This window comes from Camelus ferus, chromosome 22, assembly GCF_009834535.1.
Source record: "Camelus ferus isolate YT-003-E chromosome 22, BCGSAC_Cfer_1.0, whole genome shotgun sequence".
Lineage (NCBI taxonomy): Eukaryota > Metazoa > Chordata > Mammalia > Artiodactyla > Camelidae > Camelus > Camelus ferus.
In genome coordinates this window covers 26,400,543-26,425,896 of record NC_045717.1, presented here as the reverse complement: position 1 = coordinate 26,425,896, position 25,354 = coordinate 26,400,543, and the positions used below count along the sequence as shown (strand labels likewise).

General features: G+C 60.5%; 2 protein-coding genes and 1 long non-coding RNA gene across 5 annotated transcripts in view; 1 reads left to right on the top strand and 2 right to left on the bottom strand.

Annotated features, from left to right (window-relative positions):
- The first annotated feature begins 717 nt into the window (after positions 1-717).
- LOC116659076 lies at positions 718-24,783 on the top strand. Of its 3 annotated transcripts, XR_004314379.1 has the most exons (7): positions 718-852; positions 2,679-2,778; positions 3,316-4,205; positions 4,465-5,736; positions 22,790-22,966; positions 23,484-23,823; positions 24,589-24,783. It is a non-coding gene; the product is annotated as an uncharacterized LOC116659076 (long non-coding RNA). The 3 variants fall into 3 exon arrangements; XR_004314378.1 differs by lacking the exons at positions 718-852; positions 2,679-2,778; positions 3,316-4,205; positions 4,465-5,736 and adding an exon at positions 7,459-7,606; XR_004314380.1 differs by lacking the exons at positions 718-852; positions 2,679-2,778; positions 3,316-4,205; positions 4,465-5,736; positions 22,790-22,966 and having other exon boundaries at positions 22,979-23,547; positions 23,629-23,823.
- On the bottom strand, positions 4,025-7,361 carry LOC102505913 (cytochrome b-c1 complex subunit 10). Its single transcript, XM_032466085.1, has 3 exons — positions 7,205-7,361; positions 4,723-4,870; positions 4,025-4,185 (listed from the first exon to the last, which is right to left on the bottom strand). The coding sequence occupies exons 1-2, from the start codon at positions 7,252-7,254 to the stop codon at positions 4,750-4,752; spliced, it is 171 nt and encodes a 56-aa protein (XP_032321976.1). The 5' UTR covers positions 7,255-7,361; the 3' UTR covers positions 4,025-4,185; positions 4,723-4,749.
- TCF3 (transcription factor 3) overlaps positions 11,676-25,354 on the bottom strand; it is a 34,041-nt gene continuing 20,362 nt past the window's right edge. The window contains 14 exon segments of the mRNA XM_032466080.1: positions 11,676-13,876; positions 16,296-16,531; positions 16,694-16,829; positions 19,710-19,812; positions 19,891-20,052; positions 20,340-20,413; positions 21,219-21,297; positions 21,404-21,462; positions 21,887-22,019; positions 22,103-22,269; positions 22,348-22,393; positions 22,395-22,451; positions 23,654-23,703; positions 24,289-24,418. Coding sequence (XP_032321971.1) covers positions 13,734-13,876; positions 16,296-16,531; positions 16,694-16,829; positions 19,710-19,812; positions 19,891-20,052; positions 20,340-20,413; positions 21,219-21,297; positions 21,404-21,462; positions 21,887-22,019; positions 22,103-22,269; positions 22,348-22,393; positions 22,395-22,451; positions 23,654-23,703; positions 24,289-24,418 — 1,575 coding nt within the window. The 3' untranslated portion in view covers positions 11,676-13,733.

Sequence of the window (25,354 nt, the reverse complement as noted above, 5' to 3'; positions counted from 1 at the left end):
CGTGCTGCGCAGGCGCCGCGCAGGCCCCACCCCGTCCGCCTTGCCCCTCGGCGGCCGCGCCAATCAGCACGCGGCTGGGGGGCGGGGCCTGCGGCGGCGCGACGCTCGTCCTCCCCGCGCCTGCGCTGTGAGTCCTGCGAGCTACCAGTGGTCCCCGTTCGTCTCCGTGCTGCGGGCGGTCGTCTCTCTTCTGCGTCTTTCCCGCAGCCCTGTCTGGGTCCCGGGATGCCCGTCAGTGACAGACCGCCATTTACTTGGCGCCCTGGTCTCCCAACGTCTAGGCTTGTCACTGGCATCCACATCTGGGAGCGCTGTCCATGACCACCCACCTTCACACCCCAGGTCCCACCCGGCGATTAATAACACCTCAGAATCCGGGAGTCAGTCCCCCTCTCCTCGCCTCCACCTTAGTCCAGCCACCTTCTGTCTCCTGGGGGTCAGGACCTTCTTCCAGAATCTCCCGCCCGCAGTGTCCCTTCCCCCTCCCCCTAACCCTCGCCTGGCCGCGCTGGTCACCAGGGCAGGGCCTGGCCGGCCCAGGGAAGTGTTCAAGGAAAGATTGCTGAGTGAGTGACTGGAGCTGTGGCCAGTGCCAGGAGGAGGCTGGACCTCCTGACGGGTCTGTCCTGGCGTCCGGTTCCTGGGTGAGTAGAGGAGATGCGGGCGTAAAGGCCCCAGGCTCCAAGGAGGGAAGCGGGGTGGGGGCGGTGGTCTGAGCACCTGGAACTCCCCGCAGGTGTCTTCCTAGCCCTGGGAAGCCCCCTGTTCCGTGCTTATGTTGAAGACAGGTGCTGGGTGTGCAACCAAAGACTGCGACAGGCAGCTGTCACTAGTTTATCTTAAAACCTTCAGGTAAGTGCAGCTTCTCACAATTCCTGTGTCCCTTTCCCTCCTGGGTTCTCTGCTCTCGCAGGTAAAATAAGAGCCCAGGCAGGCACCTCGACCAGCCGGCAGCCACCACGTTGCTGAGCTGGTTTGGGACACGGGGTTCCTGTGCGCAGGATTCAGGCCCAAACCCAGGCCCCCCATGGGGGGCAGTGCTGGCATTTGATGTGTTTTCTTCCAGCTTGTGGGACTTTTAAAACTTAAAAACCACAGTTACAAAGATACAGGTGTGAACTGTCATCAGCGAGACCGCATGAAGACGTTTAAGGGAACGAATGTTAGCCTCCCTGTGTTGAGAGTCCCCAGAACCACCCCACACCCTGCTTTCACTTCTCTTGGGTTTATATTCAGAACTGGGCCTACTGGGTCCCATGGTGATCCCACGTTTAAGTGTTTGAGGAACTGCCACTGTTCTTCACAGCAGCTGCCCCCTTTACTGCCTGCCAGCAGTAAAGGAAGGCTCTGATTTCTCCAGTCTCGAATCTTTTGTTATCATCTCGGTCTTGACAGTCAAATACTGAAGGGGGCGTGGTGTCAGATCATAGGATTTGACCTCAAGAACTGCTGTTGGGGGGAGGGTATAGCTCAAGTGGTGGAGTTTAGCATACACAAGGTCCTGGGTTCAACCCCCAGTACTTCATCTAAAAATAAATAAAGTCTAATTATCTGCCCACCAAAAACAAACAGAACCACTATTGGAAATGCATCCTGTCCCACCTCGAGAACCAGCCCTGCTGGCCCTCACTTCTCAGGGAATCTGACCCCCATGGACCCAGGTTGACCCCAAAGCATAGACTGTGGGTCCCCACGTCACTTGGCCCAAGCCAGGCCTCTGGGATCATCCTTGAGGGACTGGTCCAGAGGCCTGACTGGGAGAGTGGATGTGACCCAGAGGTGCCAGGGGCAGATAGCAGAGATGAAAAGCCAGGACACTTGGAAGGGACAGAAGCTGGGCAGCTCCTCCCGTTTGGCTGGGCACTGCTCCTTTGAAACAGTCTCTTTGCCCGGGCCTGCTGGCCCAGTCCCCAGGCAGACACCCTGTCCTGCTCATTTCCACAAGGTGAAAAATAGAAATTAAACCAGGATGAGAGCCTTGATAAGACTTTTGGAGGCAGTCTCTCCTCTGGCACTGCTGACATCAGGGCCAGGTCATCCTCTCTTGGGGAGAGGGTGTCCCTGCCCCCCCCAACCCCCACTCATGACAAGCACAGCCATCAGGCAAGGGTCCCTGCAAGCCAATAGGAGGCAAGCATGGCACTTAACTGGGGCACAAAATTGTGCAAGTGCCAAAAACACCCATCAGGATTAATGGGAGTTAGTGCAGCACTTCAGCAATCCAGAATGAACGCCAGAAATCCACGATGAACAAAGTACCAAACTTTAAAGGCAGATTGCACAGTGCTGGGCCATTCTGGAGTCCAAAACAAAATGGAAAACATAAGCCCTTTATACTTGGTTTTTTAATGTAGTTTTTGATGGTTGACGCTCCTCCCAGAACATTAAAGTGGTTGAAAAAGACTGAAGTTACTGAAAAGGAACTGTAAGTTTAAGCTTAAACAGTCTACTTACTCCAAACCTGAGTTTACTGGAATTTTACTTCTCCGGCTTTCACAGATGCAGACTCAGAAACGTTTTCATTAAAACCATTTACAAAAATACGTAAAAACCGTGAATAGGGGCTCACATGCCATTGTTTCAGGCTTTGATGGGGGGACTGTAGGGCTGTCTGCACCTGTGTGAGTTAGAAATCGTTGAAAAAAAAAGTAACTTATTTCACATTCCATCACTTACAGGTATTTAAATGACATCTGTTCATTGACGTCTGAAATAAGTCATCCATGGACACTGTTGTGATGGGATGACAGGAAGTGAATGTCCCTGGCTAGCTGACTGGTGAGTAAATGTTGGTACTCAGCAGCCGTTTAAAACCTGAGGATGCTGAGCGCTTCCTCAAGTGGCAGCGCCTCTGGGAAATAAGCTGTGGGTAAAAGCTATGTGTGCAGAAACGTGTGCAGCGGCTGCCACTGCTTGTGTTAGAAACACACAGAGCCATTCTGGACTGAAAGTGTGCGTCCCCCTCTGAAATGACATCAAAGCCCTAACCCTCACCCCTGGCGTGGCTGTACCTGAAAATGGGGCCCCTACAGACATACTCAAGGGCAAATGAGGTCAGGAGGGTGTGGCCCTGATCCCACAGAATTCATAGACCTCACCTGCTCACCTATCAAGGAAAGGCCGTGTGTGGACACGGCGAGAAGGTAGCCGCCTGCATGGCCGGAAGTGGGCCCTCCCCGGGAGCTGGCCCTGCCCCAGCCCTGACCTCAGAGTTCCCAGCTCCAGAGCTGTGAGGTAGTTCATTCTGTTGTTTAAACTGCCAGGCCTGTTGTGGCAGCTCCAGCAGACTAATAAGACAGCTATTTTCACCAACAGAATGTTTCTCAGACTTTTCAAGAATGTGGCGACAGTTGAAGAGATCTGCGTGCCAGGAGGGAAATGCCTGTGCCCACGTGTCCTCATGTACCCAGCCGGCTCATTTTTGTGTCCTTTGTGATGGTTTAACACATCTCCACCTTCTGAAGTTCCCCATTCAAGACACAGAACCTAATTCTCCTCCCAAGAGTAGGCAGACATAGGGATGTGAGCCTAAGGAATAAAATGTGGAGAAAGCCAAGGCATGAGACGTCTGAGTGGGTCACAAAGGGCACGGAGGCTCCCCCCACTGGCTCTGGGGGAGCCGCCACCCTGCTGGAGGAGGCTCAGGCAGCGTTGCGGTGGCCCCATGGGGAGGAGCATAGGAGGGGCTGCCCCAGAGGCGTACCCCCTGCCCGTCGTTGGGCCTTCAGATGAGGCAGCCTGGCTGATGCCTCATCTGCAGCCTCGCGAGGGACCCTCAGTCAGAGCCCCCTAGACAGATCACTCCCAGAGTCTTACCGTGAGACAGTTTGTTGTTTTAAGCTACTAAATCAGGGAGTAACTTGTTAAGACAGCGAGAGATAAGAACACTGTGCAGGTACCGTCCATTAAGCATGTTAAATAATATTTTGCCGGCCACTGGGAAGCTCCTAGATTTGCACAGTTTTAGAGCTGAAAGGATCCCTGGAGCCCCTGGGCTTGCAGACAAGGTAACCAAGCCCCAGTGTGAGCACGTCCAGGTTTCAGGTGAGTTTAATGCTGTGTGTGTTCACACACCAAAGCTATTTTCACAAACTGTCTAACTCGTGCTGTGAATTTCCTCCAGGTCCATCCTGAGTGCGTGGGCTGTTCCAGAGGCAGATGGAAGGAGGCAGCACTGCCAGACACCTGGAGGGGAACAGAGCAGGGTAAGCAGCAGGCTCCCAGCTCCCTCGTTCTTTGGAGAAGGAAGGTACTGGGCACTGAGGAAGGGATGCAGACGCTGCGGCCAGGCTCTGAGATGGGATCTGGCTGTGAGGCCTAGGAGTTCGGGAGGCGGGGTTGCACATCCTCCAGACTGTCAGGTGGACAGCACAGCGCTGGCATCATCTGCTCACAGCTGCCCATCCAGGGGCCAGCCTCTACCTTCCCCATGTGTAAAATGGGGCATCCCTCCGTCCACCCAAGGCTGGGCAGGCTGAGACCCAGAAGCAGTGCCCACTCCCCAGTCCCACAGACGGAGGCTGCCAGCTGGCCCCTCTGCTGCTGTGCAGGAGGTGCTTAAAGAGGCCTGTGCAGAACTCCGCCCTCAGGCAGAATTCTCCAGGTAAGCCCTCCAGCCCTGCTGCCTCAGCCGTGTGGGGAGCACGCCTGCGAGGGTGGGGGGCCTGCTTCTCCACTGCTTGTAATCACAGGCTACACCCACCAACAGCTGCTAAAACTTACCAGCGGGGTTCAGGGGGGTCAGTTTAATTAATCATTCTTCTTAAACTTGCCGTTGATGTAGGGAACCCAGTCCAGAATCAGCCTCCAGTCAGTGGCCCACACGAGCCCCACGGTGCCCACAGCGCCCCACATGCCCGCTGTCGGAATCCTGCAAGGACAGTGCAGGTCAGGCCCCCTGCCTCTGGTAGCACATCTGGACCCTCCACCCCAAGCTGCTAATTTATCAGGTGGCCGCCACGCACCGGGCCCTGCCCAGCCTGCGGACACAGCCTGTTAATGCCCCCACAGGCAGGCACGATGACCCCAAGGCCACTCCATTCCCATCTGCTTTCATGTGGGATCTGCTTCAGGTTTTATTTGAGGACTTCTGCTGAAAATAGGAAAAGCCCAAGCTTATAACCACGAGGATAGCTAAGGTTTGCACGTAAGCGTGTCATGCAGTTTACAGCAACTCAACCTAAGACAGTCATGGGACCAAGGGAGGTGTGAGTTGTTGATGAGGCAAGCAAGGCACAGAGAGGGCAAGTCATTGCCCTGAGACACACAGCCCACCAGACGCAGAGCCGAGGCAAGGGGCTCCAAGACCACCACACACCACACTTAGGTCTCGCAATGGGCAGGGTCCAGGACAGCCCCAATGGTCCCACCCCCTCGTACAGCCACCCCCCTTGGAGTGTCCGCAGGACCAGTCACTCGCCTCTAGTGAACCGCACACGGGGAGAGCATGGGATGTCACTTCCAAGACGGGGTTATAAAGACTGTGGCTCCATCCTGGGCGCTCCTCCTCGCTCTGTTTGCTCTGAGGGGAGCCAGCTGCCACTTTGTGAGCTGCCCTGCAGAGGGCCCCTCCTGGCAGAGAAATGAGGGTGGCCCCCTATCCACAACCACAGGTGTGAGCTTGGGAACAGCCCCCAGTCAAGCCTTCAGATGAGACCCTGAGCAGAGGATCCAGCTCAGCTGTGTCCGAATTCCTGACCCACAGAAACGATACTGAATGCAAAGCCAAGAAGTTTGGTAGGCTGTTCGTTACACAGCGAAAGGCAGCTCTTACAGGTTCCATTGCTGGCCTGTGTAGGGTCAGTTTGTACATGGGTGCCCTCCTCACTGGGTCGCAGTAAACCGTGTGCCTGGGGTGGGGGTGGGGGGAGGCCGAAGGCTTGTGCTTCCATAGGATCAAAAAACCACCCCCCACCCCCCAGCAACAACCCCCGCCCCCTGAGGAGAGGCCCACACAATTCAGCTTTGCGCCTGGTGGGGTCAGGGGTCACTGATGCTTTTGGAACAGGCTCTGGGGTGGGTGTGGGGAACAGAAAGGGAATTTTTCCTCCCACAGGTCAATAACTTTGAGAGCTATTAATGTCAGAGGAGCCTCCCTCATGGAGGCCCCATCATCCTAGCCTCCTGCCTTGGGGCCCTGTTGACCGGCACAGGGAGGAAAGCAGCCATGAACCTGACCTCCCTGGGGCGCCGAGGAAGGATGCAGAGAACGGTGATGCTGACAGTCCCTTGTGCAAGGACCATTCCTCCCCTTTCTCCCAGGGAGCGGGCTGACACGCAGGGTGCCCAGCTGCTGAGCTGCGGTCCGAGACACAGCCCCACAGTGCCTCCTGGGCATGAGTCCTACTTCCTGGCCCCTGCAAGCCAGTGGCGAGTGGGACAGGGCTGCACCCCAACCTTGATTATTTGACATCAGCCTCATAGGGTGGGTCACATCGGTTTACTTTTCCTTGTCCACGGACTAGAATGTCAGCCACAAAAGTTCCTTTTATCTCTGTGTCTCTGGCATCCAGTTCAGTGCTAGGTGCTCACCCACGCTAGGTGCTCAGTGAGTGCTTGCCAACTGACTAAACCCTGGATGAGCGTGTCCGCTGCTCTGACCAGTACACATGGGAGCGGACCAGCAGCGCCGAGGGCTTCCGAGCCAGGGCGGGAGGGGCTGCAGGGGCCACCCGAAGCCAGGGACAGCCGCCTTCGTCCGGGGCCAGTGTCGCCCCAGCTGTAAAGCGCCACTGTCACTGTTCGCCTGAAGGTCCCTAGCAGCGCCACTGTCCAAGGGCAGCCCCTACCCGTCATCTCCCTGTCGGGGCTCGGGGACACGACTGCCGAGTACAGGCCCCTGTTAACTAGCTCTCCGCGCGGCGTGGGCAGCCCCATCCCGGCTGCCACATGGAGTCTCCCGAATCCCACCCGCCTCCCACGGGGAACGCAGGGGACAGGTACAGCCGCTGGCTTCACAACAACGTCAGACAAACGCAAAGGCAGTGAGCGTACAGGGTCAGTTTCCAGGCCCCAAGAGCTGAGCGCGGGGCGCGGGCCGGGTGGGCACCTCCCGAGTGGGCACCATCGCGGCCCCCAGGGCGAGCGGCTCCGCCTCGGGGTCGGGGACCCGCCACGCGCGTGTGCGCGAGAGAGACTGCGCCGCCGCTCCGTGACTCAGTGTCCCGATCTGGGGCCGGGCAGGGCAAGGGGTCCGGGTCCTCACCAGTTTCTGGCCAGCTCGCGGTAGCGCGGGCCCAGGAACCTGCTCAGCATCGCGGCGCCGTCCCAGCTCAGGGTGACCCCAGCCCCGCCGGTCCGGGCGCACTGCGCAAGCGCGGACACCGCAGCGCGCAGGCCCGCAGGGAGGCCCCGCCCGGGAGGGCTGACCGCGCGAGACTCGGAGTCCGCGTCGCTGCGTGCGCAGACTCGGAAGACATTTGGAGTCGCTTCCGGGGGAGCCCGGAAGTCGTGAATGAACGCAGGCCAGAGTGGGCGTGTCCGGGAGGTGGGGCTTACCGGCCACGTGACTCGAGGACGCTGACTCCACCTCTCAGCTCCTGCAGCCGGAGGGGCCCCCTAGCTGTGCAACCTCTAGCTGCTGTTTCTGGCCCGCAACATTTGTTTGGTGAGTTTGTGTCCTTACTGCGTGTCAGAACTGTATTTACAATTAAAGAAAGTGAGGCCAGACGGGAAGGGGCTTGTCCAGAGTCGCACAGAGGGGAAGGGTGGCGATTTGAACTCCCTCTTGGAGGACTTAGGGGTTGTCACTGGACTCGCTGTCCGCAGGACCTTGGCCAGGTGGCAGAGCTTCCCCAAGCCTCGATTTGCTCATCATTAGTTGTCTGTTGCTTGGAGGACCTGTCGGAAATTTTGGGGACGTTTCGTTTGAGAGTAATTCCTCATTCCTGCCGCAGAGGGAGGCTTGGCTTCTCACACTGTCAGCATTTCGGGATACCTCCTGTTAGCTGACGGACCGGGGACAGGCGGGCTCTCCTCGCTTTGTTTCTGCCGCCCCAGGCTCGCTCGGGCTCGCCTTCCACAGTCACCGCCAGCGTCGAATGTTGGCTTGGACATGAGGACTAGACACCGTAGGTTTGTCTGCCCAGCCTGGCCCGTCCTCCTGGGATCGGCTTCTCGGCACCCTCCAAGACTGCGGTTCCCAGGGGCTGCAGGTTCCTACCTGCCCCTGGCCACCCATTGGAGGTTGGTGGGAGACCACAGTCTGGGCAAGCGGGCAGGGTACTCATTGCTACCGGGTTGGACATTTTTTTTGTCCTTTTCAGTTGCTCTGGGGGTTTTTGAGCTTGGGACCAGGGAAGACCCAAATAAGCCTCTGTCCTTGACGGAAACTTAAAAAGTGACATGTAGGGAACCACCCTGAAGATTGTTGAGAGAGGATCCATGAGATTGAAGAAGACCTGCCTGGAAAGATGAGCAGAGGAGGGCAGCCTTGGGGCTGCAGATCTTGGATCCATCCATTTCTGAAGCTCTGCCTCATTGCTCCTGCTTGATGCACTTCAGCTCTTGAGGCATAATACTTCTTGTTTCAAGTTACAAAAACGAAAATTGGCTTAAGAGGGAAGAAGGAAGTTTTATGGCATGTTGGATGTCTTCAGGCACAGCTGGATCCAGGAGTCTAGCAATTCATTATGAATCCCTCTCTGTCTCTCAGCAGTTCTTTCCTCTGTGCTGCCCTCACTCTCTGGTGAACTCTCTCTGAGCAGAGACCCCCAGAAACTCTGGGTTGACATTCCAGCAACCCTTGCAGGAATATGCCCTTTCCCCAGTAATCGCAGAAAGCAGTTCTCGTGAGCCTGCTGTGGGGGCAGGACAGAGTCAGCCCCTCTCATGTGAGGATGTGAGCTGGCGTTGGGGAGGATCCCTTAGAGAGAACAGCTGGGTTCTGTGACCAGAAGAGATGGTGGAAGAGAAGCAGGAACGGTCACCCTCCCTTGTGCCCCACTGGCCTTCTGCCCAGGTCTCCTGCGTTCCCTGTGGAATCCCTTTCTGGCCTTTTGGAAACCAAACTCCTTTTCTTATTTTTATTGACTTGAAAGTCATATGACATACAATTAACTATTTTAAAGTCTACAATTAAGTAGCCTTTAGTGCATTCACAAGATTGTGTAACCATCACCTCTGTCTCATTTTAGAACGTTATCATCACTGCAAAAACAACCCCATCCCCATCATTAGTCACTCGAATCCCGCTCCCCAGCCCCTGACAGCCAGGAACCCACTCCCTGTGTCTTTGAGTACTGGCCTGTTCTGGACGTTTCACACCCACGGACTCATACGCTGTGTGTCCTTCTGTGTCTGCTTCTCTCCCTGAGCGTCGCGCTCTCAGGGTCCGTCCCCGTGGCAGCAGGTGTCAGGGCTGCTCTCCTGTTCATGGCCGAGCGACGCTCCCGCGTGTGGATGGGCATGTTGTGTTTATCCATCAACTGCTGATGGAGTCTTTTTAAATTTTTAAAACTTTATTGGGGTATATTCGACATACAAAAATGCATATATTTAAATCATACAACTTGGTATTTGGACATATGTGCACACCCGTGAAGCCATCACCACTGTGGCGGTTGTGAACAGCTCCCCCACCCTCAGGAAGTTTCTTTCTGTCCCTTTGTGACCACCCCCCCCAGCAACCATCATTTGGTCTCTGCTACTGCGAATGCGAATGCGTTTCCTAGACTGTTTCATAGAGGGAGTCACAGAGTATCTTCTCTTTCGTGTCTGGCTTCGTCCACTCAGCAGCATTGTCTTGAGTCGTCCCAGTCACTGGAGCTGTCAGCAGTTCCTTCCTTCCACTTCTGAGTCGTGTTCTGTGGAGCAGGTGGACCTGTGTGTTTACCCACTGACGTGTTAAAGGACAGTCAGGTTGTTTCCAGGTTTGGGCCATTGGAAAGGAACCTGCAGTGAGCAGTTGTGTCCAGGTCTCTGTGTGAACTTGTGTCTTCGTGTCTCTTGGGTGGATGCCTGGGGGTGGACTGGCTGCTGGCTGGTTTGTAGGGGAGGCCTGTGTTTAACTGTTGAAGAAACTGCCAAACTTTGTTATTACAATTATTGTTGTTGTTACTGAGGTGTAATTGACAGGCAACGTCGTGCTGGTTTCAGGTGCACCGTCAAGCTCCTTCAGAGTCGCTGCGCCCATCTGTGGTCCCAGCAGCAATGTGTGCGAGCTCCTGCTGCGCTGGGGTGTTCTGCAGGTTTAAAAAAGGGCACATTTGCTGTTCCTTCCCCGTGGCTGCTGTGACAACTTACCAAATGCTAGGCAGCTTACATTGTCAGGGATTTATCCTCTCCCAGTTCTGGGGGCTGGAAGTCTAAAATCCAGGTGTCACACACGGCTTTGGTCCCTCCGCAGGCTCCAGGGGAGGGTCCTTCCTGCGTTTTCCAGCTTTCGGAGGACACCCAGCATCCCTTGACTTGTGGTCTCCTCCCTCCTGCCTCTGCCTTCACGTGCCTTCTGTGTCTCTTCTGTCTCCTGTAAGGACACTGGTCGTTGACTTGGGTCCACCCTAATCCAGGATGAACCTGAGATCCTGAATTTGATCACATCTGCAAAGACCTTGTCTCCCAAAGGGTCCTGTTCACAGGTCAGGACATGGGCCTCTTTGTTGCACCCACCCCCACCCCCCTCCAGCGGCAGCACCGAACTGTCTCGTTGGCATGTCACTTCCCTCCCTGGCTGGCGGGTGGCAGGGCAGCTCCCTGCCTGGCTCCACAGCCTGTCAGCCCTGGGGGGCTTGGCGGGCAGCAAGCTCTCAGAGTCGCCTCCGTGGAAAGGTCAGGTCACCACCGCTGCGCACACACCCACCACCCCAGCTTCCCTGCAGCCTGCTCCCTGCCCACCTGATTTCTGTGAGCTGAGTTGGGCAGTTGATCCTTCCAGAAATTTCTGCAGAGCTGTCCTTTGCTGGGACAGAGGCAGTGCCTCACCCTGTGACAATTTTGGCACCTTTAAGATATTTTCAACCCCTTTACTGAGAGAGAATTCACGCACCATAGAGTTCGCCCATTCAGTGGGTTTTGGTGCATTCGTGACTAATGTTCAAAACCAGCAGGCAGCCGTTCCCCAGGAGCTGGTCAGCCTTCACATGGCTGGGAGCCCTATTCCCCCGCTGGCCCAGGTAGCTTTGCTTCCAAGAGGAGGAGGAATTGCTGTGGGCGTCAGTCCACGGCTCTGCTGGCCTCGCTCACCACCGCCGTCATGCCCCACTTGACATCCCCTCAAAAGGACGCATTCAAGTCCTGACCGGCTCCCTCCCCACCTGAGTGGAAACGTATTTGGAAATAAGATCTTTGCAGACGTGACTAGCTGAGCTGAGGTCCGACTGGAGAGTCTGCGGCCCTAAGCCAATGACAGGTATCGGTGTAAAAGGGACCTGTGGACCGACATGCAGGCGGAGACTGGGGTCGTGCCCAGGCCCCGGAGCTGGAAGAGGTGGGGAGGGCCTGGGACTTCTGGACTCCAGAGATGACAGATCCCTGGGGTTTCAGGCCCCACCCTGCGCCCACCCCCACAGCTGTGCAGAGCTGTTGTAGCGGCCCCAGGAGAGACACACAGACACACACGCGGGAGGCATGCCCATGCGCTCGCACCCCCAGCGCCGTACTTTGTGGAGTGTGCCCAGGCCACCTGGCGAGCACCCGCCTGGCCCCACTTCCATCCGTAAAGATCCGGGACAGCCAAGTGTTGTAAAATGCCACGTTTATTGCTACAGTGCTGTTATGTACATGACCGGTCTCCGAGCTGACTTTAAAGAGGATTATTGAAAAATCCCAAAGAATCCAGCCAGCTGTGTTGACATTTTATAAAATTATTTTTCTTAAAAAAAGTTTTTAAGTCAGTTATCCTGAGGCACTCTGAGCAACTTCCCCAGTAATTGTGGTTCTTCCTCCCCCCAAGGCTACTTTTCCCATGCTGGGTTAATCTCACTTTATATATATATAAAACTTAAATTATGTATGTAACACACAGTTCAGAAGTCGGCAGGCCTCAGGCGCTGCAAGGCCCCTGGGCCCCTGCCCATCTGGGCCTGTGGGCAAGACCAGAGAGAGGGGAACTGAGGCAGGTTCCCCAAAAGAGGCAAGGCCCACACACCGGGAGGGTCACCAAGAGAGTGGCCTGACCAGCCTGGGGGACAGACCCAGGGGTGAAGAGGTGGCCTCGGCCCCACGCTGTGATGTCCCACCTGTGCTGGCCTCGGGGTTCCCTCAGCCTTGGGCAGTTCCAGTCATGGGGGGTCAGGCAGACCCGTGCTTGGGGATGAGGGTGGGGGGTCTTGGGGGAGATCACCCAGATGCGGGTGGGGTGCAACACAGCCAGCCTGGGGGTCCACAAGGCCTCTACTGGGGAGGGGGTAAGGAGAGGGAAGCCAAGACTCCAGCAGGCTTGACTCTGCACCCAGGTGACACGTAGGGTGAGCAACACCCTGGGCTTTCCCAGGCCTCCGGGGACAAGTGTGTCCCCCAACCACAAGGGACAAGAGGGGCCCTCAGGGAGGCCTGGTTTGCAGCTGGTAGATGCCCATTCCCAGGGCCCTTCTGGGCAGGGGGCCCTGTACCTTCTCCCTGCTCCGTCCACAGCGGGACGGTCACCTGGGGAGCTGGGGGTTCTGTGCTGGCCCCAGGCCCCAGCCCCTCCGCTGAGTTTACAGAACAGGCTCCTGGTGGGAGGAAGAAAGGAAGGAAGGACGGACAGGGTATCTGTGGGGTCCCCCTCAACTGATAGTGCCGTCTGCCTACCAAGCAACGGTGGTCCTAGTAAGTCCCGCTTTGGAGAGGCCCGAGCGCCCCAGGGAGGGACGTGGGGAGGGGTTTGGGGGAGGAGGACCCTAGGCAGTTTCACCCACCTCCCTGCCCTGCCTGAGCCCAGGGTGTCCCGCTTCCTGAGGGGGAGGGGATGGGGCAGGGAGCCCCCACCCGGGAAAGGACCACCCACCCCTTCACAGGCAGCAACACGAAGAGAACAAAACCCCGCGTCTGAAGCGAACACGCGGGACAAGGCCCACGGTTCCGTTCTCTGCGTCCAGTGCCCACGGGGGTGGGGACCGCAGGTTTACACTGGGTCCTTTTAGTACTTTTAATAAAATGCTTGATCATGAAATGCAACGTTCAGTCCTAGAAACAGCAGCAGAAATAGCAAGAGACACAAGATTTTTATACAAAAAAATGTTGCTTACAAAACATATGCAAAAAAAACTTAAAAAAAAAAAAAAAAAAAAAAGACAGATCAAAGGCATCCTTCTTGCTAGTTTCCTCCTGCATAAAAAAGATCTAACTAAGGCTCCTTTTATTTCCTTAAAAAAAGTACTGGGCGTAGGCACGGCGTGCTGGCGGCTCCTGGCCGGGCGGCTCTGGCGGCACCTCCCTCCAGCGAGCAACACGGTTAACTTCTCCCCATTTTATACTTAAGGCATTTTTTTTTCTTTTCTAACAAAGTGTATATATTTCCTGTTCACTTTCTCTCTGGTTTTTGTCCCCCCCCCCCAATCTCCCCAAGAAAGACCCCCCTGGGGGCCGAGATGCCATTTCAGGGTCCACCAGGCCAGTGGCAGGGCAGTGGGGCAGTGTCGCCTCAGGAGCTGCGACCACTGGGGCCTCCAGTCTGTGTGGCTCGGTGCTGACCACAGTGCGTGTAGGGCACGAACCATCCGGCCCAGGTTGAGGGCAGGGATCGGGACCGGGCGCCTGGTGTGACCGTCCCGGGTTAGACCAAGGTCGGGTCACCCGTCTGGGCTGCACTCCTCTCACAGGTGCCCGGTGGGGTTGTGGGCCTCGCCCAGGCTCGGGTGGGCAGCCGACAGCACCATCTGGGGGTCTCCGACCACGCCTGACACCTTCTCCTCTTCCCGGCGCTTCAAGCAGGCGGCTTTGGGGTTGAGGTTACGCTCTGGGGGGAGGGGAGAGCACTGTGGGAGAGGGTCCCCAGGAGAGGACAAACGCGAGTGGGGGATCGGGGATGGTCAGGCAGGAAGCTGCCGTGGCCGCCTCCGTTTCCACCTGTCCCTGCACGAGAAGGCCGGGCGAGGAGGACGGGGCAGGGGCTCCGGGCCGGGCGCCTACCTCGCACCTGCTGCTCCAGGCCCAGGATGACCTGCACGGCCTGCTGCAGGATGAGCAGTTTGGTCTGCGCCTTGTCCGACTTGAGGTGCAGCTGGCACATGCGCCCCAGCTCCCGGAAGGCCTCGTTAATGTCCCGCACGCGCACCCGCTCCCGCGCGTTATTGGCCATCCGCCTCTCCCGGTCCCTCAGGTCTTTCTCCTCCAGGGACAGCACCTCCTCCGTACTGCTGGGTCACAGCACCGGGGCCTCCGTTAGTCCCCCACCAGGGGTCGTGGGGAGGGAACCCGCTGGCTGTGTGTGTGCGTGCCTTGGCTGCAAGCGTGTGTGTGCACAGGCACCATTCCTGGGGCGCAGGGACCGCAGGCGTATGCACCCCTGGACCCAGCTCTGGGTGCGCCGTGTGCGTCACACACCCGGGCAGACCCGCGCCTGACTGACCCCACGACACTGTCAGTGGGGCCTCCATCCCCAGCTGGGTGTCTCCAGGGAGCGGAGACGCATCCCTTGCCCCCGCCAGTTCCATGTGCCCCAGGGCTGGTCTGGAGCCCCTCCTGGGATGACGACCTTCCCCTTTCAGAGCAGTCACTTGCTGGGTGAGGGAGAGCTGGGCCTGGCTGCACCGGCCTCTGGTATAAAAGGCCCAGAAGACCCTAGCTTAGCAGGCAAAGGCCTGGGACTCTTAGTTCCCGAGACCCTACACTCCGGAGGGGGCCTCAGAAATGCATCTGCCCTATGGCGAACTCTGGCTGCCCAAGAGCTGCGGCCACCGTGAGCACCGGCCCCAGGGCTCAGAGCAGCAGCTCCCTGGGCCCCCGGCACTTCTGCTGTGAGTTCACCGAGCGCCTGCTGCATGGTGGGCGGGGTGTCGGGCCAACACACAGGAGCCTGGCATGGGGGCTCAGACGGCCACCTGCCTACCCACGGAGCCCAAACCCCCGCTCAGGCCCCACAGCTGTGCTGCACGGGGCCCTGCATTGACCTCCCTCTCTGCCTGGTCCTGACCGGTAGGATGGGCCGGTCTTACTCAGGACACCCACCACATGTACATGTGGTCCTGCCCACCCACCCACCCTGCCCTCAGGCCTGAGCGATCCCTCCGGGTGGCGGCGGTGGCGGCAGAGGCCCGGATCCCAGGACAAGCACGCAGACCAAACTGACAGTCAGGCCTTGGGTCCCCTTTCTTCCCTCAAGTCCCAAGGAAGGCCTTGGGGGAGGAAAGGCCCAGTCGCAGCCCTGCCATTCCAGTGCTCGGGCACAAGTGCGAGGTGAGGAGGGCTGCCGGTGGGAGCGAGGAGATGGGCGGCCGGGAAGGGGGAGCGCGGGAGGCAGAGAGCAGAGAGGCAGGCGCAGGGGACACCGCCATGGAGACGCGGAAACCTCAGAGCTGAGGGGACAGCGGGTGGCAGGCCAGGGCCCTAGCTCCGGTCCAAGCGACAGTGCTGCAGGAGAGAAAGGGTTAACGGGGTGGCAGGAGGGGAGGTTAAGGAAGCAGCTGGGGGAAGGGATCACCCTTCCTGATCCTCACCCAGCCCCGGGGGTGGGGGTGAACCCCAACTGCAGATGGGGACTGAGGGGCTCAAGAAGCCCCACAAGGGGTCTGCTCAGAGCAACAGACTGATAGCTGCTGAGACCCAGGAAATGCCAGCCCCTGTCAGCTGGGCTCTGCGCTTCCTGAGAAGGAAGGGCCAGGCAGGCAGAGGGCCCCAGGCCCAGGATGCAGTTCTGTGCCCAGGTGCCTGGGTACACAGGGCTGAAGTGCAGTCTCTTCCTCTCACTGTGTGTGTGGGGGGACACTGGGGCCAGGCCAGGCAGAGGGCCAGCAGTCAAGACGGAAGGAGATCACTGTGGGGGATGGCCACATAATGTGGAGATCACTGCAGGGAAAGGTCCGAGTGAGGGACGGGGAGAGGTCCCAGGAGGGGAAATGAGGTTAGAGCAGAGGACATCACTGCGGCGTGGGGGAGTCCTCACAGTGAGGAGGGGACATCACTGTAGGTCACGGGGAGCTGGGGGGGAAATCACAGCGGGGAAGGTGGCCACAGTGGGGCAGACTCCTGGGGGGAGGTGGGAGTCACAGCAGGGAAGGTCAAAGTAAGGGAGGGGGAAAGAGGTGGGAGCAGAGTGGGGTAGGTCACTGCAGGGGAAAGGCACAAGGAGGGGGAGACGGCACAGCTGGGGGGGTCATTGCAGGGGAGGCTGGCTCCAGGAAGCAGCGGTGGGGGAGGGGAGTGGCGCCCCCACTGACCTCGCACCTGCTGCTCCAGGTTCAGGATGACCGACACGGCCTGGTGCAGGATGAGCAGTTTGGTCTGGGGCTTCTCACTGTTGAGGTGCAGCTGGCACATGCGCCCCAGCTCCTTAAAAGCCTCATTGATGTCTCGGACCCGCAGCCGCTCCCGCGCGTTATTGGCCACCCGGCGCTCCTTCTCCCGCTCAGCCTTCTGCTCTGGGGGGAGAAGGTCGTCCTCGTCCTCGTCCGGGCTACAGGGCCGGGGGCCAGAGGGAGACAGTGAGGCGGGGCCGGGCGCGGGGCCCGCCACGGCCTCCTCGGGGAGTGGGTGCCCTGTGCGTGTGCGCGTGCGCCCTGGGGAGGGGGCGCCCTGTGTGTGTGCCCCCTGGCGGGGGCGGGGGCGAGGGCGGCACCTGGTCCGGGTCCGCGCGGGCTTCAGATCCCTCTTCTCCTCCTCGGCGTGCTCGCCCACCGCCGCGTTCTCCTCATCCTCCTGCTCCTCCCGCTTGATCTCCCCGGCTCCGGAGGCGGCGGCGCCCCGCCCAAGTTCTGCAACGGCCAGGGTCAGGGTCAGGGCCACACCATGGCCCCGTCCCTCCCGGGAGGGTGCAGCTCTCCTGCGACAGCCCGGCTTCCGTTGGCAAGAACCTGAAACGTCCACTGAAAATCAGACCCCTGCCTCATCCCCCCCCCCCCACAGGCACCAATCCCAGGCAGCAAAGAACCAAACGGGAAAAGCAAAACCTCACCACCTTCGGAAGAAGGGCACAGAAACATCGCTGCCACTCGGAAGCAGAGAACTATTTCCTAAATACTAAAGGAGCTGTCCTCAAAAGAAACGAATCAATAAACGAGTATCTCTAAACAGAGACTTCGATCACCAAGGCACCACGAAGAAGGCAAGAGGGCAGGTCACAGGATAGAAGGTACTCCTTACATATAAACCAACAAAGGACGGCTCTCTGCAACGAAAAAGTAACTACGAATCACGAAGAGCAGACAGCAAGGACAGAGGAGGGCGCCCGCCGGACGGCGCTGTGCACGTCAGGAGTGAAGGACATCCTGCTCCTATCTAAGTCCTGCTCGCGGGTGTGGCCACTTTGGAAAACAACTAGGCTAAAGCTGGAAAAGGTGGGCACAGGAGCGCCCAGAAATTCAACCTGGAATCACACCTGCGCCGGGGGCCGCGCCAGGCACGAAGGCCCAGGGTAGCGAAGGACCTAGGACCTGGTGCCGCACCTGGTCAGGGCCTGTCCCTGCACTCCCGGGGGGCGGGGTGGGGAGGGTGGCCGGGGGGCCACCCAGCAGGTCTGCAGTTCACAAAGCCCCAACACTTCAGCAGCAATGGAGGGCACACAGCAGCGTGAACCCCACTACGCGGCCCTGGGAGCTAGCCTGGGCTCTCCAGCAGCTGATCCCCCTGCCCCCCAGTGCCCTCAGATAAGAGACCAGGTCCGGGGGTGCTCCTCGGCACCACTGACCTGGGGCCGGGCATCCTCGGCACTGTTGGGGGTAGAAGAGCATCTTTGCCCCACACCGTGGACACCGGGACCTGGCTGCTGTAACAAGCACAGACGTCCCGGACCTGCCCACGGGCGAGAGCCGAGGTGTGCAGCGACAGAATCTGGAACCCAGGAAGCACTGACTCAGTGGCTGGTTTTCGGGGTGCAGGGGGCTGGTATGGGGGGGTGTGCGGGCAGGAGTGAGGGTTGTGTGGTGGGCTCCAGGGTGGGGGCTCGTGGTCAGGGACGCACAGCACGCTACTGTCACGACACGGCATTGTTTTTCACAAGGTCGGTGGGGGCGGGGGCGGTGGAAGCCAGGCTCAGCCACTGCCCAGTATGGAGTCTCAGACCCTCCCCAGGCCTCAGTCCCCTTCACGGTGGCAGAGTCTGTGTTAAAGACCCTGGGACAGGCCACCATGACAACCAGGACGAACCCCAGTGTGCGCTCCCCAGACTCCCACACTCTTCCCCGCTCCCGTCAAGTGGATGGCCGGCCCCTCGCCTACTGCAGGACACTCAGTGTGCTGTCACCTCATCAGACTTGAAACCCTCTCGACCTCACCCTGTTCCCGCTACTGCCGAACACCCCACAACTCCACTGGCATGGCCATACCTGCTCTGGTCCAGTCTGGGTCCTCAACTCAGCACCCCAAGCAGTCCACACTCCTCCATGTCCCTCAGCGCTGCCACCCCCCCACCCCGAGATGCAGAGACCCAGGCTCTGCTCCATCCGGACCCCATCCAGGCTCCCTACTCTAAACTCCAGCATGTGCCAAGGATGCCCAGACCGTACCCTAAACTGAAGATGGGAACCCCACCGCCTCCTCTGCATCTGCAAATCCTGTGGGCTCTGCCTTCAGAACACCTGGAAGTCACCCACCATCACCCCTCTACTGCCCCTGCCTGGGCCAGCCCCCAGCATCCGTCCCCTCTACCCTGGTCTCTCCCTCTAGTCCTTTCCAGTCTGTCCGCCCCGCAGCGGCCACCAGAGGTTGCCTCCTACGAGCACCCAAGTCAGGCCCCACACTCTGCCGAGTTCTCCAAGGATCCCACCTCCCTGGGGTAGAAGTCAGGTCCTCCCTGCAGCCCCCAAGGCCCTGCACGACCTGCCTCGTCCTCTCCCTGCCCTCTCATTTTCCCTCACTCTGCCTCAGCCACACAAGCCTCCTTGCTGTTCGCCCAACACACCAGGCATGGTCCTGCCCCAGGGCCTTTGCTCATGCTCCCCCAGGTGCCTGCCTGCTTTCACTCCTCCTCTACTCCATTCAAGTATCACAATCTTGTCCTCACCACTAACTTAAAAATGACAGACCTCCTGCAGCTCCTCCCCTGCCCACTTTCTCCCCAACACCTGTCTCGATGCAATCACACCACCTTCCAGCCTCCACACTCCACATGCCCTCTTCTCTGGTCAATCCCTTCTAGCCCCCCACGCCTAGAGGGGTGCCAGGCACACAGCGGATGCTCAACATACGCCTGTCAGGTGAACAGCGTTGACCTGGTGGGCCCTCCTCCCTTCCAAGGGGAGCCGACCCAGGGACCTTGCCGGCCTCTCTGGGCCTCTAGGTGGTGCCTTCACACAGTCTGGCTCCCACCCCTGTGGGACCCCAGCACTTGGCCTGCTAGGGATTCCCTGGGGAGGAGTGAGTATGGTGGGTGAACCACCCCCACCAGGCCCCTGAACCTGTTTCCTCAACTGGAAATAGGGGTGGACAGTCCTAAGCCCACAGGCTGCCGGGAAGGCCTGGCAATGGCGTGGGGTCTGAGCCCCAGCCCCACGCATGGAGGTTCTCAGTCCCTCTGCCGACCCTGTCTTCCAGAGGAGGGATATATGGCTTAGGGGGTGACGCCCGCCGACTGGGCCCCCACGGCACAGGTGACCCTGAGCTGCACCACCCTGCCCGGCCAATGACGCAGGGCTCACCGCTATAGGAGTCAGGTGGCCGGGAGAGGTCGGGGAGGGCCACGTGGTTGTGCATGAGGCTGCCGCTGCCCGAGAGCCCGTCCTCCGAGGGGCCGCCTCCCACCTGTGGACGAGGAGGCGTCGTCAGCGCTGGGCTGGCCCTGCTGCCCGCCTGCCCGGCCTGCCCTCGACCCGCACTCACCAGGCCAGCGGGCCGTCCACCCAGCGGCAGGACGGGGCCAGCGAAGCCCGGGGCCAGCACCCCATGACTGGGTGGGAGCCCGTGCACGTCCCCTGCTGTCCCCACAGCATGGCTGCGCAAGACGTGGATGGCCTCGTCCAGGTGGTCCTCCATCTTGTGCTGCTGCAGAGGGGCTGGGGGTGAGGGGTCTGGGCCGCCGGCACCCCGCGTGGCCCAGCAGGGCCAGTTTTGGACCTCATTCCTGACAGACTGACTGAGTTCGCCCTGGTCAAAGAGCACCTGTCCTGTGGCACGCTCTGCTGGTCCTCAAGGGCTCTCACAGGACATGGTTCCAGTGTCACGTGGGGCGCGGCCAAAGAGGACACACGGACTTGCCCCCCCCAGGGCCTCCCACCCCAGAAACCGGTGTCCCTGTCTGCGCGCCCCGCCCCGGCCCCCAGGACGCTCACCAGGCTGTGCAGGCCACCATCGTAGCTGGGTGATAAGGCGCCAGGGGCTCCCGCTCGGGGCCACTGCGATGTTCCTGGAAGGGGCAGGAGGCGTTGAGTGGGCAGGGGGTCGGGGAAGGAGGGGCCGCGATGCCAGGGCTGGCCACACGGGGGCGCCCATGCCTGCAGAGCCGGGAAGGCCTCGAGTGGGGATCTCAGCCCAGCTGGCCTGGTAGCTCCGAACGGAACCCTGGGAGTGAGTCTCACTAGGCCGGGATGTGAACCTCATGGACAGGTCACGTCTTCAAGCCTCAGTTTCCCCAATTGCGAAATCCACACCTAGACCCCTCTGCGGGGAAGACGGCTCGTGCGCACAGCAGGTGCCCGGGAGCTGGCTCCTCCCAGGCCAGGGCACGGTGAGGGCCTGCAGGCTTTTTTAATGCAACTGCCCAGGCCTTCCAGAAAGCTCTGGCCCTCACTTCTCAGACCCCACGGAATGCCAGGTGCATCCTCCCAAGGACCGGAGGAGCCTGCCCCCTCAGCAGAGCCACATACAAGGTATGCAGCTGAGACCTAAAACCTCGGGGGTTAATCAACGCCAGCATGTATGTGTCCTGGAGACTGGGCACAAGCCTCGGGACGGCTGCCCTGGCCCCTTGGAGGCCTACGCCCTGCTGGGTCCCACCTGCCCCTCCGGCTCACACTGGGAACTGCTGCATCCTGCGTCCTAGCCTCTGCCCATGCTGTGACCTGAAAGCACTGGCTTGGAGGCCACCTCCTCCAGGCAGCCTTCCCAGATGGCCATAGGAAGGTGAGCTCTAAAGCAACTGGTTGTCCAGCTCCCTGCCCACCCGGAGCTGCAGCCACCAGACCGCCTCCCTCCCCTAGCATGGCACAGACCTGCTAGGCCCTGGGGGGAGCCCACCGGGGTTGAGGGGCTGGACGAGAAGTTATTGCTTGAGTGATCCGGGGAGTAGATCTGCGATGGGAACAAGGAGAAAGAGCCAACAGGCAGCAGGTCAGGGGCCAGCCTCTCAGAGTCACAGGCCCAGCCACCTTGCCACGTACCATGTCCCGCAACTCACTGAGGCCAGCGCCTTCCCAAGGGCATCCCCAGAGCTGCCGGCCGTGGTCCCACGGGAGCCTGTGGGTGAGAAGAGGTGAGGCCCAACCTTGGGGATGCAGTGGCCCCGGCACGCAGGTCGGGCTTACATGCCCGCGCCGACGGAGCGCCCCCCTCCTGCACTTGGCTGCCCTGCAGACATGCCCCAGCCCGGCACTGGGCAGCCCCAGTCCCAGCCCGAGTTCCCGACGTCTCACTATGGTACCCCACGGCTGCTCTGGGGGCAGGCAGACCGCCAGGCTCTGGGGGAGCAGCTCCCCTCTGTGAGCCTGTCTCCCCAAATATAAAGCGGGATTCACTCTTCAGAAAGCCGTCTGGGAAGACCTGCAGGGCCCAGGAAGCAAAGCGCCGCACGGGGCTGGTCCAGGAAAGGGAATGACGTTAGCGTCGACGAGGGCCGCGTCCCGGCAGAACACCCCCCGGGAGCGCTGTGGAGGGGCCGTACCCAGGAGGCTGTCGGCCCCGCTGACGGGGGGCGTCTGGCTGGAGACGCTGCCGTAGGCGGCCGCGGGGGCCGAGGAGAAGGTGGACACGGCCGGGAGCCCCCCGTTCACCTCCGCTCCGTGCAGCTGGTAGCCCTACGGGTGGGGGCGGGGCCGGACGGGGTCAGATGCGGGCACTGCCCACACCCCCGCCCCACAGGCCACCCTGGGGGGCCTACCATGCGCTCGTGCTGGTGCAGGCCGCTGAACCCACCGCCACTGCTGCCCACGGAGCTGCTGCCCCCTGGCGCGAGGGGCAGTGGGGACGAGCCGCCACCTAGCATGGGCCCAAAGCCCGCCTGGCCTGGGGAGCTCCAGAGCTCAGCCGAGGGGTGCAGGCTGCCATCTGCGGAGAGGGGAACGGTGAGGTGGGCAGACGGGGGACCCTAGCCAGGGCCGTGTCCTAGGTGAGCCCCCTACGTACCTGCCAGGTAGAAGGGGGAGGGGTAGGCACTGCTGGAGGTCTTGGCTGGATGAGTAGGCGGCGGTGTCCCGGCTGTAGTCCTCCCCTGAGCTGGGTGGGTACACCTGTGGGAGGGTGGGCAGGCGGGGGCGAGCAGGGTGAGGACCAGCCGGCCCCTGGCCCTCAGCTGGCCCTGTAGCAGGCTGCCCCTCTGCCAGGAAGGCAGTCCCCCTCGCTGCCCCTCACCTGTGCCGCTCTGACCCTTCCCTCTAAAACGGCCCAGTGCTGGAGGCTCTGCTGTTCCTTCTTCACCCCACCTCCTACCCGCCCCACAACCCCAGCCTCTGTAGACTGGACCCCCTGCCCAGAATACCTTCCCACCCCTTAGTCCAGCAAACTCCTATTCACTCCTCAACCCCCAGCGGTGCCGCCTCCAGCCCTCCCTTCTCCCTTGTTCCCGCAGAACTGGAACCTCCCTAAGACCCAACCCTGATCACACAAGGCCTGGGGTCCTCAGAGGTGGGGCCCTGGGTTAACTGCCTGCCCCAGCTGCCCCAGACCAGCGAGACGGCAAAGGCTTTCTACAGTCAGCGTCACCTCTGATTGGCTGGTGCTGCCTGGCCCAGCAGTGGAGCAAGGAGTGGGCATGACCGCTGAGTGACTGAAGGCAAAAGTGGGCCCGGGGGTCTCAGCTTTGATGTTGCAGGAAATTGAGGGGGAGGTGGTCAGGCGAGGAAAATATGGGGTTGATGACATCATGAGTTGAGACTGAAGAGTGCCTGTGCCTCCTGGTGGGGGCATGTGGACCTGGGGTGACGCAAGCGGGGCGGGCTGCATCAGTCTCGCGGTTCCTGCCGGGCCCAGCGCAGGAGCCAGGCAGGGAGGGTGGCAGCCAGGCTGGGGAATCCAGCAAATTGCCTTTTCTTCCAACGTGATTAAGTTGAGGGAGCAGGGCGCTGGGAGCCGCTGGTGGCTCGGCACCATCTGCTGGGCCTGGCACCCTGCCAACCAGCAGGCAGCGGGGTGAGGACACAGTGCAGCTCTGAGCAGGGCAGCTGGGGGGACGGCAGGGTGGGAACTGTCTGGACTAGCCCCTGGGACGTCTTGCCTGCTCCCTGTCCTAGGACCCCTGATCACACCACTCTCTCTTAAAGTAGGAAGGATCCAGGCTAGACGTCAGAGGAACTTCCCGACTCCCGCAGAGGCTGTCTCTGGTCTGAGGTGGGACTCCCGGGGGGTCACGCGTACCCACAGCAGCTCACAGCCCAGTACCCCACTGACACATGGCATGGCCTCTGGCAGGGGCCCTGCCTGTCCCAGGACTCACCGAGGACGGGAGGCCCGGCGGCACCTTCCGGACTTTCTTGGGCTGAGCGTCTGTCAGGAGCAAGAGGAGGCAGGGAAGGATGAGGGGGCCCTTCCTGCCTGGGATGCGCCGTCACTGGATGGGGCAGACGGCCCCCAGCCTGCGCCTCCGAGGAGAGCCCCGAGCTACTGGTAAGACGGCTTAAACAAGACTTGGGTCCCTGTGCAAACTCGCAGGGCAGGGAGTGGACGCAGGGACGAGGGACATTTGGGCACCTGCGCCCCGAAGCCCCAGCCCTCAAGTCACTGGGCCCCGGGCCCCGTCTAGCGGCTGTGTGCGTGTGGGGTAGCTGTGCTATCTAAGCGGCCCCCCTAGTGTAGAGCTGGGGTGCTGCCTGCTGTCCCAGGTGTGCTCCGGGGAAGACATGGTGTTAGGATGCTTCCTTCAAGCGACAGTGCTGGGCCGCTGGCCATGCCCTCAGTGTCCTCGAGTCAACAGCGTTAAACAGCGTGTCTTTACCTGGAAACGCCCCTCGCCCGAGGCCGTGTGGACCGTGTGGCCACCGGGCGTGACGGGACTGTGACCCTCCCCCAGCTCGCCCCCCCGTCCCCCCGCCCACCCCGGTTCTGGAAGGCGCCCCCGGCCGCCCCACTCACCCAGGCCGCCGTCCGCAGCTCTCCGCCGGGGGTGGCCGGAGTACGAGTAATACTGGGACCCGTCCTTGACACCCGAAGGGGACAGCGGCCCCGGGCTGCTCAGGGCCAGCTCGCTGGGCAGGAAGCCGGCCTAGGGGGGTAGGGTCATCACTGTCCGGCCTCCGCTTCCCCAGGCCAACTCCGCTCTGCGGGGTGACAGTGACCTGGGCCTGGGGACGTCCCTCAGGAGGGATGGGCGGCTCTCTCCTGACGCCCGCGGCACCTTTCTGATCTAACTCTATGGATTTATTTCCACGAAAGAAACACACGGAGGAAGAAACACTGCTGCCGTCAGGCCGAAGCTGAGCCCCGTCCCCAGCGCCGCTTGTAGTAAGCGCGCCTCCAGCATCGGTGGGATCTGCTCGTCTTACTTGGCTCTTATCTTTTTGTTTCTTTTAAGGTAAACAGTTGAATCTTGCAAATGTTAAGTCTGAATAAAACCCTCTCCCCTCAACAGCATGAGTGACGGGGGTTCCAGCCCAGTTCCGCAGCCCCGGTGCTCCTGTCTGTTAAGAGGGGCCTGCCAGCCGGTCCCCAGCTCAGGGGCAGCGTGGACCTGGTGCCGGCTGGCACTCGGCAGCTGTGATGGCTGCGGCCCCGCAGAGGCCCGGTGAGCACATGAGTGTCACTGTCAGGGACCCAGCTGCGCCCTGAGACTTGAGTTACAGGAATGAAAACCCTTGGGCGTGGGGAGGAGGGCCCCGAGGGGTGACCAGGATAGGAGGCCACGTGGGACCACTGTGTGGGTGCCTGTCCCTGTCGGCCCCATAGCTCAGGTCGGGTGACTGGGGGCCTGCGGGACAGCTCCCTGGAAGGGACTAAGGAGCAGGAGGTGCTGGGGCTGGACTGCAGGGCCAGGCTGGATGCAGCAAGGAATAGGGCCTCCGGGCCACGGGGATGGCCTGGTTTCCTGTCTGCCACTCCGGGGTGGGCAGGTGTCTCCTGGAGCCCCTTTAGCTGTGCACTGGGGCCCACAGGCTGGACCCCAGGCAGGGGAGCCGTGGGGCAGGGGCCACGGCCTCCCCGG

What these genes read in the sequence shown, in the direction of transcription:
- LOC102505913 (XM_032466085.1), bottom strand. Translation starts at nt 7,254, where the DNA reads ATGCTGAGCAGGTTCCTGGGCCCGCGCTACCGCGAGCTGGCCAGAAAC. An exon ending in CGCGAGCTGGCCAGAAACTG is followed by an intron (nt 4,871 to 7,204) that starts GTGAGGACCCGG and finishes CTGTCCTTGCAG; the next exon opens with GATTCCGACAGCGGGCATGT.